The sequence below is a fragment of the Xiphophorus maculatus genome, chromosome 24 (genome assembly GCF_002775205.1).
Source record: "Xiphophorus maculatus strain JP 163 A chromosome 24, X_maculatus-5.0-male, whole genome shotgun sequence".
Classification (NCBI taxonomy): domain Eukaryota; kingdom Metazoa; phylum Chordata; class Actinopteri; order Cyprinodontiformes; family Poeciliidae; genus Xiphophorus; species Xiphophorus maculatus.
Window position 1 is genome coordinate 5,206,308 of NC_036466.1, and position 15,220 is coordinate 5,221,527.

Sequence of the window (15,220 nt, forward strand, 5' to 3'; positions counted from 1 at the left end):
TGAATGCATCATAAGCCTCTGTGAACGTGCGGAGAATCCAAAGACCCGGACTGGAGTTTTCTGGCTGTATTTGGTCCGGCTCGGACAACCCTGGCAAATAATCGATTAGGAACGTCACTGAGGTGTCAGCCGCACTTTCTTTCATATGTTGGCAAATATTATTATTATTATATGATTATCTTTGAAATAATGAGTGAGGTCGGGCTTATTAACTCAAGTACTTTCTCTGTTTTCTCACTTCAATATTTCTTACTATCTGGTTAACAAAACTGTTAGCTAGCTAACTTGAATGTTACTGCTACATCTAGTTAGCCCAGTGAATGGGCAGATTGGCTATTTAGACTTGATTATTGTATTGGAAAAAAATATTAACAATATAGGAGAACTCTGTCTTCTGTAATCACCAGAGCTGAAGATGTCTTTATATGGCGGGAAATCCGTGGATCACAATCACAAGGCTAAGGTAAACTATTAAAACTCGAGTTAGACCAATCAGGTTGTACTTTTTCTGCTTTAGTGTTGCTTGTACTGAGCATTTCTCTCCGCTTTTTTCTTCAGGATGCGTTTGTGAGAGTGCGGAAGAGGGATTTGGAGAAATTAACGACAGAAGTCATGCAGCTGAGGGAGTTCCTGCCCCGAGTTGTGAATGGTGATCTGACTGAAATGCTTCACAAAGCCCGGAGAGCAGAGACAAGTATGCTACCATGACCAAAGTTCCAACACACTTTATGATGCTTCAAGAAAAACTTTTGGGAAAAAGAGAAGTTAAGGGAAAGCTCAGGTGGTGTTACCCTACCTTGTTATTTCACAAAACGTGAGTTAAAGTATGGCGACACCTTAAGACCAAAACCAATCAGGCCTTCTGTTCATATCTGGTCCTCTTCCCAGATATGAATGGTTTTTGGTAAGAAGTGTGTGAGAAGTCAGTATCCACAATCAAAGTCATCTATGTACCAACATGAGTAGAAACACCACTGAGAGAAGAAGAAGCCTTAGAAGTAACATAAATCAGGGGAAAACACTGTCATTTTTCAAGAGATGCTCTGTTGTTTGACGCTGCTTATCCAAATTTGCATAAGCTTGTCACATCAGAGCCACTGCATATGGAAAGAAAGAGCTTGTTTTCTTGGGACTGTGTCACTTAGAGGAGGTCAGTAAATGTGGCTTTGTGTTTAGAGAAGGAACACCTGGAGCAGGAACAGAATCAGCTGAGACAGGACTGCTCACATCTTCAGTCCCGGCTGGAGGCAGCGCACTCTGAATGTCAGAAAGAAAGAGAGGTGAGAGCAGGGACGTGTCAGACCAGGGGTGGTAAGGGTGGGGGGAGGTTTGGGAGGAATTTATTTGAAGGATAGTCACAGAGAGAAGGAAAATAATCAAATGTATGTCATGTAGGCTTGTCCTGGATTTAGCTCCATTCATCTCCACATCAACTTCATTGCTAACTAAAACCTCCTTCACCTACTTCCATATGGCTCCTGCGCCCCCAACTGGACTGGTGGCAAACTGCATTTGGCTTCATTTCAGCAGTACTTTATTGTTCCGCCTTTGTGTTGCTCCGTCACATAACAACCCAAAAAAACATAAAGCAAAATCAAAATGTGGAAAATTTTAAAGACAAGCATCCGTGCTTTTAGTTCCTGCGTGTATTTCTGTGTGTGTGCAGGAGAAGTTACTGTTGCGTGAGCAGCTGTGGCAGAGCGGAGTGGAGCTGCAGCAGCAGGCCGACTTCTGCTCCACCCTGGGATCCGCAGCCTGCAGCCTCCTGTGGAGCGGCTCGTCCAGGGAGGAGACGGTGGCTATCTGGCTGACTGATGTGAGTCCGTCTCTGTGCGGTCATCCCCATGACAACCACCGCTGCTTGATGTCTTTGTCTCATAACACACTGCACATTCAGATTCAGCTAAAATGTAATACTTTACTTCAGATGTCAGATTTTGCCATCTAATGTTTCCGTTTCTACATTTTTTGCATTTCCATGGCGAAGGGAAAGCTCCCCTCCTTCCTGACCGTTGCTGCTCAGACTCTGGAGAGTTTCGTCAAGTCCATGGACGACGAGATAAAAACTCAACCCGGGGACCACAACTCTCAGGAGCACCAGTTTGTGTTGGCTCTGGTTGGGACAATCACAAGTGAGTCCAATATGTTGGAATATATATATATATTTAGTTTGACTGAATGTTAAACAACTACTGTTTTTCCTCCTATTAGATATAGCAGCAGTAACATCTGGGCGGGACTTCCTGTCCAGCTCAGGACACGTCCTGCTGGACACGCTAATGAAGCTGCTGCAGCTGATGAGGCCTGCCGTCTTCCCCAAACTGAAAGTGTAGGTACCCAACTTTAGCTGTTATCAGAACCACCTTAACTAGGACACTCCTGGACTCGGCTGGTGTTCTGCTGCAGGTTGATGCTGATGGCTTTGTATAATGTGAGCATCAGCATTAAAGGACTGAAGTTCATCATTGAGAATAAAGATCTCATTCCACTCATCTGGACGCTGTTGGACGGTAGGGTCGATCATTCTGACATTCTGTAGTAATGGACTGCTGTAGTTTAGAATCCTGCCCTCTGATTGGCCCCTTGTCAGATGAGCACTGGGAGGTGTGTCTCCACTGCCTGCGCCTCCTCCAGTCCGTGTTGCTGGAGGAGGATGTTGTGCTGCTTCTCGGCTCCTCGTTGCTGGATCCGGAGCTCCAGGCTCGGGTTGGCCGGCTCACCTCCAGCCTGCAGCCCAGCCTGAAGGCCACAGCTCAGCAAACCCTGGAGGACCTGCAGGCCCTCCGAGGTACACAACCCTGCCTTAAAGATGGAAATCTGTTAAACATTTGGCTCTTCTCCGTGTGTTTACAAAGCCGTGTGTGTTTTCCAGGTCTGGTTAAATAAACCCAGAAGTGTGAACGCTGGATTCTGCATCTTCAGTTTGCTTGGCGTCACCCATTGCTGTCTTTCAGTTAGATTTGAGCTGACCTGACGGGGTCTGAATTGATTGATTTTATACTTCTATTGCTACACTGTTAAACTGTTCTTCATTAATATTCATGGTATGTTTAATTGGTTTATTAACCATAAAGATGATGGTTACACTCCTCAGAGAATTGTGTTTCTGTTGGTGTTCTGCTGTTCAGCCACCTGCAAGGAGGAGGTACACATCCCAGTACTCATCCATCCATTGTACACCTACATATCCTTGCACCAATACAACATAGAAAAATATAAGTTATAATGTTAATTTTAACTGGTGTTTAGGCATCAGAAATGATGAGAAAGTTTTTAACCTGGATTTATTTTGAATGGTTGTTCTTTGGATTTTTGAATATTTGAGATGTTAAAACTGGTCACCGATGACGTTAAAAGGAACTGTACACAGATGTTTAAAAAAAACCCAACTTCTTGCATGCAGAGCGAGTTTCAAATTTGTTAGTCGTAAATCTAGGATTGCCACCTTTTTCTGACACCTGCTGTCATTTATGAACTACAAACACCATATCGTTAAAGTATCTTTTGTCATCTTTAGCAGAACACTTAAGGCCAGGACTTAAATGCATTTTCGCCAACTCCATATGTCGGCTCCAGCCCACTGATGTTGAAGTAGTTACAGTTGGGCAGGTAGTCACAACCTGGCATGGATCAGGGTTTGCCAGCTTTACAGCTGTCCACCTGACTAACTAATAATGTAAAAGATTAGAAAACAATCAATATTTACACCACATGGTGGTAGGATCGTCCACAACATGAAGAACCATCATGTTAAAGTGAAACTCAACTACTGTAGGTCTGAGATATGTTTCGCTAAACATCGTATCCAAGCAGTCTTTTGAGGTGGTGACTATGGACTACATCGATACTGCAATGACAGAAACTGTTGCAACCTTGTAAAGACTGGACCAAAATTCCTCTGCGATGATTGAAAGGACTTGTCAAGTCTAATAGAAAGCGTTTCCTAATAAAGAAGGTGGTTCTAGAAGCTGGTGAATGAGGAGTGTCCTGCATGATGTCTTGTTATAAATCAAAAAACTTACCAAACCAGGAAAGGACCAGATGTTAGAAGGATGTTGGAATTGTACTTACCTGCTTTACCATGAAAAAACATTTGATTACAGACCACTTAGTCATCCCAAGTTCAGCTGAATCTTTGCGAATAAATCAATAGACTGGTTGCAATTTGTTAATATTACAGCTTTATTATATGTTATTAGCAGATATTCACTGAACAAGGTCTACACTACATTACAGGGTAGGACAAAAGAAGGAAGGGTATCGAGCACCTTACTTAGCAACCCCTAAGGGCTGATCTATGTTATACTTAAAAACAATGATACTGTAGTTCTGGATGAGGAAGCTATAGAGGAACTAGAGAAAATGAAGGAAGAAGAACAAGAGTATCCTCTTAGGGAAGGGTAGAAGAAGAAGAAATCTCTGGTTGTCCATCCCAGACCAGCAGATTCTTGGGGAACTGAACCGATTTTCCTCTATGAGGATGGAGCAGCATTGGGTTTGTCATCACGGGTGACGGGGATGCTACGCTCACCACGACCAGATTCGCTTCCTCCAGATAGCTTTGGACCAGTCAGCGTCAGCAGACCATCAGTTGACAGGGCGCAGGTGATGGCTGATTGGTCAACAGAAGTGGGCAGGCGGTACCGGCGATGAAACTCGCGAGAGATGTAACCATGGTCGTCCTGAAAAACAAAGCGGTTGGTGCCATAAGCTATGGGTTGAGGATTACAAATTTATGTTTTGAGAAGAAGTATTAGGACCAAACTTTGCCATTGCTCAATCTCAAAAGTTTGAGATCCAATCAATTTCTTACAGAGTTAGTGACTTCTTAAAGATTTGAACATAAGTTATATATAGGCTTCTCCACAAGGTGTCTTATGCCCAAAATGTTTATGAAATCTGGTTATGGTTGATGGTTTTAAGTCAAAGTGGAGCTCAAACATGTTTTCCAGTTAGATGAAATGGTGTTTTTACACCATACTGAACAGTATTAGACTGTATAGAATCTAATTAGCTTCTTGAGACTTCATCTGATTCGGCTGGAGGTCTTTTTTTTAGTTCAAATCACTTTGGATTCTGTTATTGAACACAAAGTGAAGACGGTTGTTCTGACTGACATGTGGTTGGTCTATTTGTTTTTCTGTAAAGGGTTTTGAGATGATTTTTTTGGGTGTTGGTACCAAAGAAGTAAACTGAACTGATTTGGACTATCCAGTACAGTGGACCCAGTCTGAGTCACCTATTTATTGATTTTTTTCTGCGGAACTTAATACCAAATTATTTGTGGAAAAATTGTCCATTGGCAGATTTTTTTTTTTCCTGAAGCATATCTAAAATATTTGAAAGAAAATGTAGTTTGGGAAACTAAAATACCTCGGGGCAATGCTACTTGACATACTACCGGCTGCTGTTAGCCAATTGAGGAGCGTCATTTATTTTCCTTTGCGCTGATTGGCTGTATTCCCAAGAGCTGGGGATATATATATTTTTTTATAGCTTTAGCTTTTACTAGAAAATATCTTAGAACATAAGACACAGTATATCACATGTTGCCATTGCTTTAAAACACGAGATTACATTCTAAGATGCGAGAAAACTAATGAGTTTTCTTGCAACTAATGAGTTTTCACATTTAGTGGTACTCTGAACATTTAGAGAACCAGCCCACAGAACAGATCCAGGAGGCAGTCTGGAAAACAATGCGACTAGATTGAAGTATTTTCCAGCTCCACCTAAGTTTGGAAAAATGATTGAAATTTCAGACTTAATTTTCTGTTGCTGGGTTTCAGTGACGCTTCTTTCTTTCCTTTCCTCCTTGTATATTTATCTGTTCTTCATTACATTGTTCTTTTCTTCCTATCTTGTGTTCTTTCTTCCTCAATGACTGACCCCATAGTGAACTTTCTTTCTTTCCTTTCTTTTTTATGTTCCCTCTTCATTCCTCTTTTCCTTGCATCTTTTCTTCTATCCCTACTTGTATCCTTCTACCCCCTTGTGCCGTTCTTACCTCCGCTCCCTCTTTCTTTATCTGTCCTTTCCTTGTGTTCTCCTTCCCCCAGCCCCCTGATTGGAGAAAAATCAAGAGCATCACCTGTCTTTCTCCATGCTTGCCCTGGATCTCCAGGTAGTCATCAGTGACCTTCACGCTCAGCTCATCGGGGGAGAAGTGCTTGACGTCCAGGTAGACTGTAAACTTGTCCTTGTCAGACCTCACCTGAAGAAACACACATGGATAGAGAGGTTCAGTCAGCACTGTGGAAAGACCTTGTGCGTTTTAACAACAACACAGCAGAAGATCCATTTCACTCCAGCTAACATTAAGAGGAATATGAAGAGCTTAAGGAATGTTAATCTGTTCTCAACTGTCACGGTCTTAACTGTATTTACCTCAGAGATCCCAGAATTGGAGGAATCCAGAAGGTTGCGGAAAAGTGAGTGTCTGTAATAGGGGCTGATCGTGGAGGCAGCGAAGGGGAAAAGGTCATAGTCAAACATTCCCTCTCCGAAAAACTGGTCAAAGAGTCGGGTGGGGTAGATGGAGCCCAGGGCACGTCTGAACCAGGGGTGCTGGATGGCAATATCCATTGTGGTTGGAGGCGGTTTGGTCTATGTTTGCTTGGTTTGGCTCAGGTTGGCAGGTTCACCTGCAGAACTCAGAGTCCAGTAGGACAGAAATTGCAGGAATAGGAGAATAAAGCAGACAATAAAAATCTGTGAGTGAAGAATGTTTCCACGGTGCTTCGTCCCCTGCTCCACAGCTGACACCTCTTTATATACCTGAGGACCAGAAAGACGGGCTTTAACAACAATCCCTCTGGAATGGCATTATCTCATGGTGGGTTGGACCCTGTCAGCAGAATCAGAGGTGACAGAAGGGGCTTGTGTGTGTGTGTGTGGGGGGTGGGGGGACGCACCATTACTACCATACCCTGGAGCGACCCAATGCCCTCTAAACACACCAGACTCACATGGCTGCCAAAACAAACCATGGGTAGATGGAAGAATTCTACGTGAGGAACAAAAAGGCCAGGAATCTGGCCTACAGTCACGCAGAGCAACTTTACCTGCATGAAACAGATACACACATCTATCTGTTCAGCCAGTCAGTGACATAATGCTGCTGGATTGTTTTGCAGCCTGGCTGGACGTCAACCAGCTTTAGGTACAATGATTCCCAGGATCAATGGAGCAATAACCACTAACAGAGACAGTCATAGTGAACGGGAAGCAGAATGTCTTTTAGCTTTAAGAGGTGGTAATAAAAATGCACAGGGAGTTCTGTGATGACAGATGCATGTTTGGTACAGATCCACCCTTGTATGTGGAAGTTATGACACAATCCTGTTTGATAGTGAGACGTCAGATTTTGTGGCATGGCACATGTTCACATGGCAAAAAAAACCTTTTCATAACTTTTGATCTTCGAGGCCTGTAGACTACACTGAATGATCCAAGACAGGTTTTTGTAGGTCTGCAAAAATAAAAATTAGGCCCAAATTTGTTACAGGCAACATGTCTGACACAAAGGGAACCCCCAAAATGGATGGTGGTTTTTACTGAAATGGGAGAGTTGTTTTGGCTCCCTTTCCTGTACCCGAACAGGTATTTAGTATTATTACTTCACAACTGTCTTGGACATTTTAAGATGTTATTTTAGTGCAACAGTGCAAACAGAACAAATAACAGAATCAAGGCCACAAGTGCTATGAATGTTCATGCTCTCAGCTGTAGTGTGTTCGAAGATGTTTGGGGATTTTCACAAGCCTCTTGTTTCACCATCACTGGTTTCCCGTTGTATTCTATTAGTGTAATCCCTCTGGGCTTTGGCTAGCCAACACGGGGGGCTTAGTGGCACCATGCAGCCACAGGCCAAGAGCAACTGGGCCAGGCTGCAAAAGGCTGCCTGGCCCAGGGGCAGCTTGGGCAGTCTGTTTGGGTTCAGGGTTTTTAGCAGCTACACACTGGGTGTGGATGTAGTTAGACTGACTGCAGTTCAGCACAGTCAGCATTCTCCCTTTTTATCAATGGGCCAGACAATGCCTGTGTGCTCTGTCCTGCCCCAGCTCCAAAAGCCCGTTTTAGCCAACGGGTGTGGAAAGCCTACCAGAATGGCATTTGTAATATTCAAAGATTTTCTTTTTTAGATGTTCATTGAGGCAAACACAGAAGAAGACAAAAGTAAGGCAGGAGGGATCTGAGAACCTTGATGAAAAAAAATAAACCCTCCATTTTTCCCAGTCCACCTTATTTGCTGAAGTTGCAGCAAATAAAAGTTGTTGAGCGTCCAGTTCTGATATCTTCAGTTCAAACAGATTCAGATGAAATGGCACACAGTTTATTTACAATGTAATGATGTTCATTTCATCATCAGTCAATTATTGCTTGACTATTGTTAAATGATCATGGTCACACCAAGCACTAGAATGGGGAAGAAAGAAGATTTAAGCAACTTTTGAAGAGTTATTAGTTGTTATCCTGGTTATTTCAGAAACTGCTGATATACTGGAATTTTCATGTGCCACCATTATTCATGTGTATAGGGAATAGAGGGGAGAAAACTCAGTAAGTAGTAGTTGTTTGGCCAAAAATGCCTTGTTGAAGTTAGTAGTTTGACTTGGAAAAACGTTAGCAGTGGCTCAAAGAACCACTTGTTGCAACTGAGATATGTAAAGTATCGTCCATGAACAGATCTGCTACAGCAGGAGGAAACAACACCAGGTGCCAGAGCTGTCAGCTAAGAACAGGAAATTTAGGTTACTGCTTATTCAAACATTAGACAATAAACGAGTGGAGAAAGTTTGCCTGCTTCAACAAGTTCAGTGTACTCCAATGATTTCCACAGTCACAAACTTCCAATCCTACAGAGCACATTTAGGTTGTAGTTTACCAGAACTACCCTCTTCCATTTAAAGGTCTCCATCTGGAACTAGATTGTTGACCTGTAAAAGACTGGAAGAGACGGCAAGACAGTTCACGAGGTGGTCGGTATGAAAGAGACCGCTGATGGCTCCATAATTCCCAAAAAAACGAAGAAATAACATACCAGTCTGAAGTCTACAGTCTGGAGCTTTGTGGATTAACGTCATGATTTTCTGTCAGAGGGTTCTTCAGATTTGTCTTAATACAGACTGCTACAGGAGATTCTTCACAACCTTCGACATCTGCAAAAACAATTAGAAGACAATTACATATATATTGAATTGAGCTGAATTGCCTTGAATGGAACTTGACCCAGTAGATTTACCCAAGAGTACAAAGGTGAGTTCAATAAGGAGAACCTGCACCTGTGGAAAATCTGTAAAAGGAGCTGAAACTTTAGGTTGCCAAGCAACCAAATCAAAACCTTCAGGATTTGGAGATTATTTGTAAAGAGAAAGGGGATTCTAGAAACTAGATAAAAGAATGTCTGCAGGGTCAAGAGGCTGGAGAGTCCGCTTCATCCCAGGATCCACATCTGGTGGAAAGCTTCTCTTTCCACATCCACACATCAGTAAGTTGAGCTTTTATTAGGGATGGTTCAGGAATAATTAGAGGGAATGCTCCACCTGCTCCACCTGCTGTGATGAGCTGAACTCGGATGATCTATAACAGCACAATCAGTCTCTTAAGGCATGGAAGTACAAAGACTGTACACAAGGTGGCGCTAGTAGCATTAAAGTAGCTTCAATGGTATGTTTATGAGTATATTCTTATGTGTATAGCTATTATTAGAGCTCTTTCTGTCTCTACTGTATATGATATTTTCATACCCTCGTCAATAAAATTGGTTTATGGTTGATTATGGTATGAAACAGATAAACATCATGCACTGGATCCGTGTTTGTTTTTCCTCTCTTTGCAGAATAATTCCAACATGTTTATGTAACCGCAGGGGTTCGACCCCATCCTTTGTTCCTGCGATTGGGGAGTACAAGTTTTTGTTTTTCTTTCATTATGCAAAACAGTCAAGCACTGTCAACTTCTCTGTCTGCACTGCCTTTGGGAAATGATAAAAATGTTCCCTACCCTTGGCGCATAGAGCGTCGATTCTGCCTGAGTTCTGCCCTGAACGCAGAAAAACACGAACTATCTGATCCAGACTTGGATTGATCTTTCATAACGGCACCATTCCTGGCAAAATTACATAAGATATGTGATCTGAGAGATTATTAATGCAACTAAAAATCGGCCTCTTATCTCATCTATGGTTTACTAGTATGTGGTCACTCCGCTTACATAACAGGTGACTAATCATTTGTTATATCAAAGCAACCAAAAAAAAAAAAAAAATCAAGAAATACAAAGGACAGATATTCTGTTTAACATCCTGTCCAGGTTAGAAAAAGCCTGGATGGACTCACTTCTCTGCATCACTTTGCAACAGGACATTTGTAGTTTCTGATATATTAAAAACATGTTTTAAATGAGACTTAAAGAATATGTCAACACAAAAAGGACGAAGTTTGTTTCCACTGCAGACTACTTCAGGAATTAGGGTTGTTTTCTGAGACAGTGTAAGGATTTGAGTTTTTCTGAGTGTTTATTTTGGATTTCTGTGTCTTTTGAGTCTCCGGGTTGTCCTGTCTACCCCTTGATTGTTCCCAGGTGTGTCTCGTTCCATGATTACCCTCTGTGTATTTAATCCCACCTTGTTCCTCATCGGGTCCTTGTCCTAAAGTGTCTTATCTGTCTAAACTGTCTATCGTTCGTACCTGTCTGTAGTTTTTGTCTTGTTGCCCGTTCGTGTTCCAGTCGCTACCAGTGTTGAGCCTTAGCCTCCCGCTCAGCTGTGCTGCCTGGTTTTGGACTTTCTGGACTTGCATTTTCACCATTAAAGCTTCACTTCTTCATCCCAACCTGGGTCCTCAGCGTTCTCCTCACCACACATCATGACAGACAGAACATAATGTTTTTTTGTAAATTTTTTATTGAACTACAGGTGGAGTTTTGTTTTTTTTTGCTCTGAAGGTGCTAAACATTGTTCTTGTTCCCATCAAGTCTCAGTTTAAAAGCCTTAAAATTGGCTTTAAATGATGCAACGTGTTGCATTAAAGGGTATACAATCAAATGCAGCCATCTTGCAGCCACTACTATTAAAATCTTTCGTGACTTTAATGTGATTTTACTTCTGTTTCACAAGTAACCACTAGTAACTCCGTCTTTCTTAGGTTCTAGGTTTGATTGCTTCCCTAATTATTTTGTTCTTTATTGTTCGTCCTACAGAACATCAACATTAGTTATTAGAAAGACTTTCCAGCCTTAGATGACTACATTTTTAATCAGTGTTTCATGGTTCTGAATCCTGCCTGAGCAGCGGTGTGTAAGCGGATATCGAAATATTCCTATGGGCGGGTTCTGGTAGAAGTCTCTCTGACACCTGCAGACAAAACTTATTTATACTAACACTCACTAGAGAAACCATAACCTATAGGGCAACAGTTTAAACAGATGCTTATATTTCATACACTCATTTTTTAGCTCATTTTTGCATACAATTGATCAATTTTAACAACTTTTAGAAGGCCATGAAGTGCCAACAGAAATTGTATGTTCCTGTGGTCTCCATATCTTCCATATCAGCTGATAAAGCTCTGTAACTCACACCAGGAGACAATTTCTAAAGGGCTGCAACAAGCTCACTTGGTATGAAATTTGTTTGACAGTTAAAGTCAAACAAAAACTATTACCAATAACTTCTTATTCAAACTAACCTTTCGGGGTCATAAATGCTTGGTCTTTTGTGACGTCCAGGAAGACTCAATCTGCCCTGGGACTCATTTCTGTCCACCAGATTAGGTTCACGACCGTTTCATGTTTTCTCTGTTTCTGGATTTTGCCTCCCACGTTAGTTTGCTGAAATCCCAACGTTGTTGCCTTTTGCAACTGACTTTGTTTCTCATGCATTCCTGAATTTCTTTTCGTCATGATGTGTTGCTTTTTGAGATCTTTTTAGCCTACTTAATGTTGTCGCATAGTGAAAGTGGTCCAAAGAATAATTTAGAACGAGAATTCAACGTTTAGTCATATTTGATCAACAGGGGCTTGTTGGTTGGTTTTGGATAATGAAATCATTATTTCAACATCAATGCAGCATAACAAACATGTGCTGATTATCTACCTTTAGACTACATGGTTAGGTTTACTTAATATTTGACATCTTATTAGATCAGTGGTGCCTTGTGACTTCCACACAGTAAGAGGGGTGTTCCCAATCAGAATCATGTAGAAATGTAACATTTTACATAGATAAATTAATCATTTGTTTAAGAAAAGGATTTACTATTTACTCAGGTAACAAGTGTAACAAAAAAAAACACAGAAGAACTCAATAAGGGAGGCCAATAATTTTACTTTTAAGAAATCAATTGACCGAGAAACAAATAAAATTAATACTCAATAATTCACCGTGCGCACAACTTAAAATAGGTCCCGTTCCCATAGAAAACTTTTAAACGGCCTCGGCTGAGCAGCAGAATGAAGCCCAGTCACAGAAGAGGAAAATGCTGCAGGAAACCCCACAGCAACGAGGACAGAAGCAGGGAAACGCTTCGTACAACAAAGGGAAGCAAACTGAGGAGGAACAAGCAGCAGCAGGGCACCCTGCAGCGTCTTCTTAATATCTCTAAGCAATTAATCCAATTAATTAAAAGACAGTTTGCATGGTCGAGCAGTTGGTAGCAATGTTGCCTTGCAGCAAAACGGTCCTGGGTTTGAATCCCCGGTTGGGTTCTTTCTGTAGAGACTGTGCATGTTGGTAGTTAGTTGTGTGAATAGGCTGAAATAGATTGGGTGTGGGCTAATGACTGAAGTCTTGGCGATGATTAACTATAGAAACTTTTCCATTTACCACATAATTATGTAATTTGACATTTTTAGAAAATTTTTTTTTACCCCTCCAGGGGGTCTTTTTGTGGGCTCTAGTGTCCCTTCTATGACAGTGGGCTGACAGGAAACAGGGAAGGAGAGGGGGGAAGACATGCGGCAAATGTCGTCGGGTCCGGGAGTCGAACCCGCGACGGCCGCGTCGAGGACTCAAGGCCTCCAAATATGGGTCACGCTAACCACTACGCCACCACGGCACGCCCCTTTAATTTGACATTTTGAAAACAAATTTGCTTAATGGAAACATGCCGATTACGGAAAAACACATTTTTCAATAAAACGTTTGTCACTGGGATGAAGTGATTTTTGTTTTGCTTGGCCACATAAAAATTGGTTTGCTTCTCTGAATTGCAATGGAAACACTTTATTTCACATCACATGAGTCACATGATCAAAAACTGGATGTTGCCACTGGCACAAACCACAAAGAAGAAGACGACAGGAAGTAGTTGAAGGATCGTGACACGTCATGTTTTTTTAATGACACCGTGTGAACAAACTTCTTCACATGTGATTTTAATTACTCTTCTTATTTAATGGAAACACCACAGCTGTGAAATTGTGTTTTTTTACCGACACGTTTTGCACATATTTGTAATGAAAATCCATCCAGGCAGGGTTAGTCTGGCCTAAAAAAGTCAAAATCCTGATCTTAATTCGATTAAAGTGCTGCAGATCACTTGAAATGTGTGTGTGCGATACACTCCTCAAATATCTCACGTCTCAAAGAAAGATTGTGACTTAAAGCAAGCAAGGTCAAGGAAAACAAAAATGAAGGATGATCAAGCAAGTACAGAAAAATAAGTTTCTGAAAACTTCATGTTGTATTTATTCATGCTATTTTTACCTGTTATGGAAGTTTATTTGGTGTTCTGAAAGGAAATACAGATGTAATCTGTAGAGGGTCAATACTTATTCATAGACTATATAAATCATGTGACAGCATTCTGGGTGTGTGTGTGTGTGTGTGTGTGTGTGTGTGTGTGTGTGTGTGTGTGTGTGTGTGTGTGTGTGTGTGTGTGTGTGTGTGTGTGTAAAATGAGTGCCCTCTGCTATGCGAACACTAACACACCATTTGGAGTTGTTCTTCATGGTGTCACAGTGTGTCCATGCACAGTTAAGTTGAGATATAGTTACAGCAATAGTTACAGCTCAACCAGGCGGTTTAATTGGACAGCTGCCATTGTCCTGGTATGCATGCGTGGAGGGAGAATCAATTTATTGACAGAAGTGTGTCCAACTGGGCCACTGTAGGTAGAGGTGAGCAGCTTCCAGCTTGTTAGTTCTGTTTTAGCTGCTCTATTACAGACCTAAACAACCGACACCTGCTCTTATGTGAGACAATTTATGAGAGCGTTTATGTGGATGTGTGAGCTGCCCAGTGCTGATATGAATCAAACTTTTTCATACTTTGTTTTTGTGTCGTTATGCAAACAATATGGTGAAGGGAAGGACAGTTAAGCCCCAAATTGTTCCTACTGCTGGTAGATTCAGGCTTAATGGAATCTTTCAATTTGACCAACGTGTTTCTTTTGACCTACTAAGACATGGACGTCTAGTTAAACTGGCAGGAGAGCATCAATCACAGACGCAGCCGGGTGGATTATGCTAACTCTCTTTATTGCTGGCAAAGACATTGTGCCTCTACTCCACATGCAAATGTATTTGGAAGCCAGAATATTCGAGGTAGGAGGGAAGTGTTATGACCTTCTCAGAGACACGTCCTTGTCTATCTGCCAACTTTGTGTTAGAAACTGCCAAAGTCAAACCAAAACTTACCAATGGGTAGAAATCCAAAACTAGCAGCTTTATGTCCTTGATCTTAACCTTTCCTGAGGAGTTTTTGCATACATCCACCATTACAGGAGAACACTTAATCAAAGGCACTGCTAGGATTTGAACCCAGGATCTCCTGTTTACTAGGCAGGCGATTTGACCAACTAAGCCACAGCGCCTTGTAAATAGTAAAATGACCATTTCTCTAAATGTCAGATGACGTGTGAAACAAACCAATTTCAAAATGTATACGTTGTGAACACCAGTGATAATTTTTTTCAGGTTTTTGAATCCAGGATCTTCTTTTGACAAGCAAGCCAGGTGTTAGCTACCACCTTTTTGTAGGAAAGAGCTGTGTCATGCAATTTCTTGTAAGCTTCATAGTGCAGCTTTCTTCATAATTGATCTGGTACATTACATACTGTATGTCACAGCCAAAAAATTATCAACCCAATTGTTTAAAACCTCAACAAAGTCCATGTCACCAGCAAGCAATCATTTCTCCATGTTGAGAGTTTGGAGCCTGTGGATGAACCAAACTCAGAACAATCCTGGATGAAAACCTGTTAGAGGCTCCAGAAGA

The 15,220-nt window shown here is 41.6% G+C and overlaps 2 protein-coding genes and 1 non-coding gene across 5 annotated transcripts; 1 reads left to right on the plus strand and 2 right to left on the minus strand.

Annotated features, from left to right (window-relative positions):
* The first annotated feature begins 45 nt into the window (after positions 1-45).
* On the plus strand, positions 46-3,272 carry hsf2bp (heat shock transcription factor 2 binding protein). Of its 3 annotated transcripts, none has more exons than XM_023329211.1 (9): positions 46-122; positions 408-463; positions 559-694; positions 1,177-1,280; positions 1,667-1,816; positions 1,988-2,132; positions 2,212-2,329; positions 2,407-2,510; positions 2,591-3,272. In XM_023329211.1, the coding sequence occupies exons 2-9, from the start codon at positions 416-418 to the stop codon at positions 2,884-2,886; spliced, it is 1,101 nt and encodes a 366-aa protein (XP_023184979.1). In that variant the 5' UTR covers positions 46-122; positions 408-415; the 3' UTR covers positions 2,887-3,272. The 3 variants fall into 3 exon arrangements, with proteins under 3 accessions (XP_023184979.1, XP_014327519.1, XP_023184980.1); XM_014472033.2 differs by having other exon boundaries at positions 75-122; positions 381-463; XM_023329212.1 differs by having other exon boundaries at positions 86-463; positions 2,591-2,788; positions 2,873-3,272.
* Positions 3,273-4,158: 886 nt separating this feature from the next.
* cryaa (crystallin alpha A) lies at positions 4,159-6,764 on the minus strand. The gene is made up of 3 exons (XM_005807813.3): positions 6,388-6,764; positions 6,092-6,214; positions 4,159-4,682 (listed from the first exon to the last, which is right to left on the minus strand). Exons 1-3 carry the CDS (start codon positions 6,583-6,585, stop codon positions 4,473-4,475), a joined length of 531 nt encoding a protein of 176 aa, XP_005807870.1. The 5' UTR covers positions 6,586-6,764; the 3' UTR covers positions 4,159-4,472.
* Positions 6,765-14,742: 7,978 nt separating this feature from the next.
* Positions 14,743-14,816, minus strand: trnat-agu. Its single transcript has one exon. It is a non-coding gene; the product is annotated as a tRNA-Thr (tRNA).
* Between the last annotated feature and the right edge of the window lie 404 nt (positions 14,817-15,220).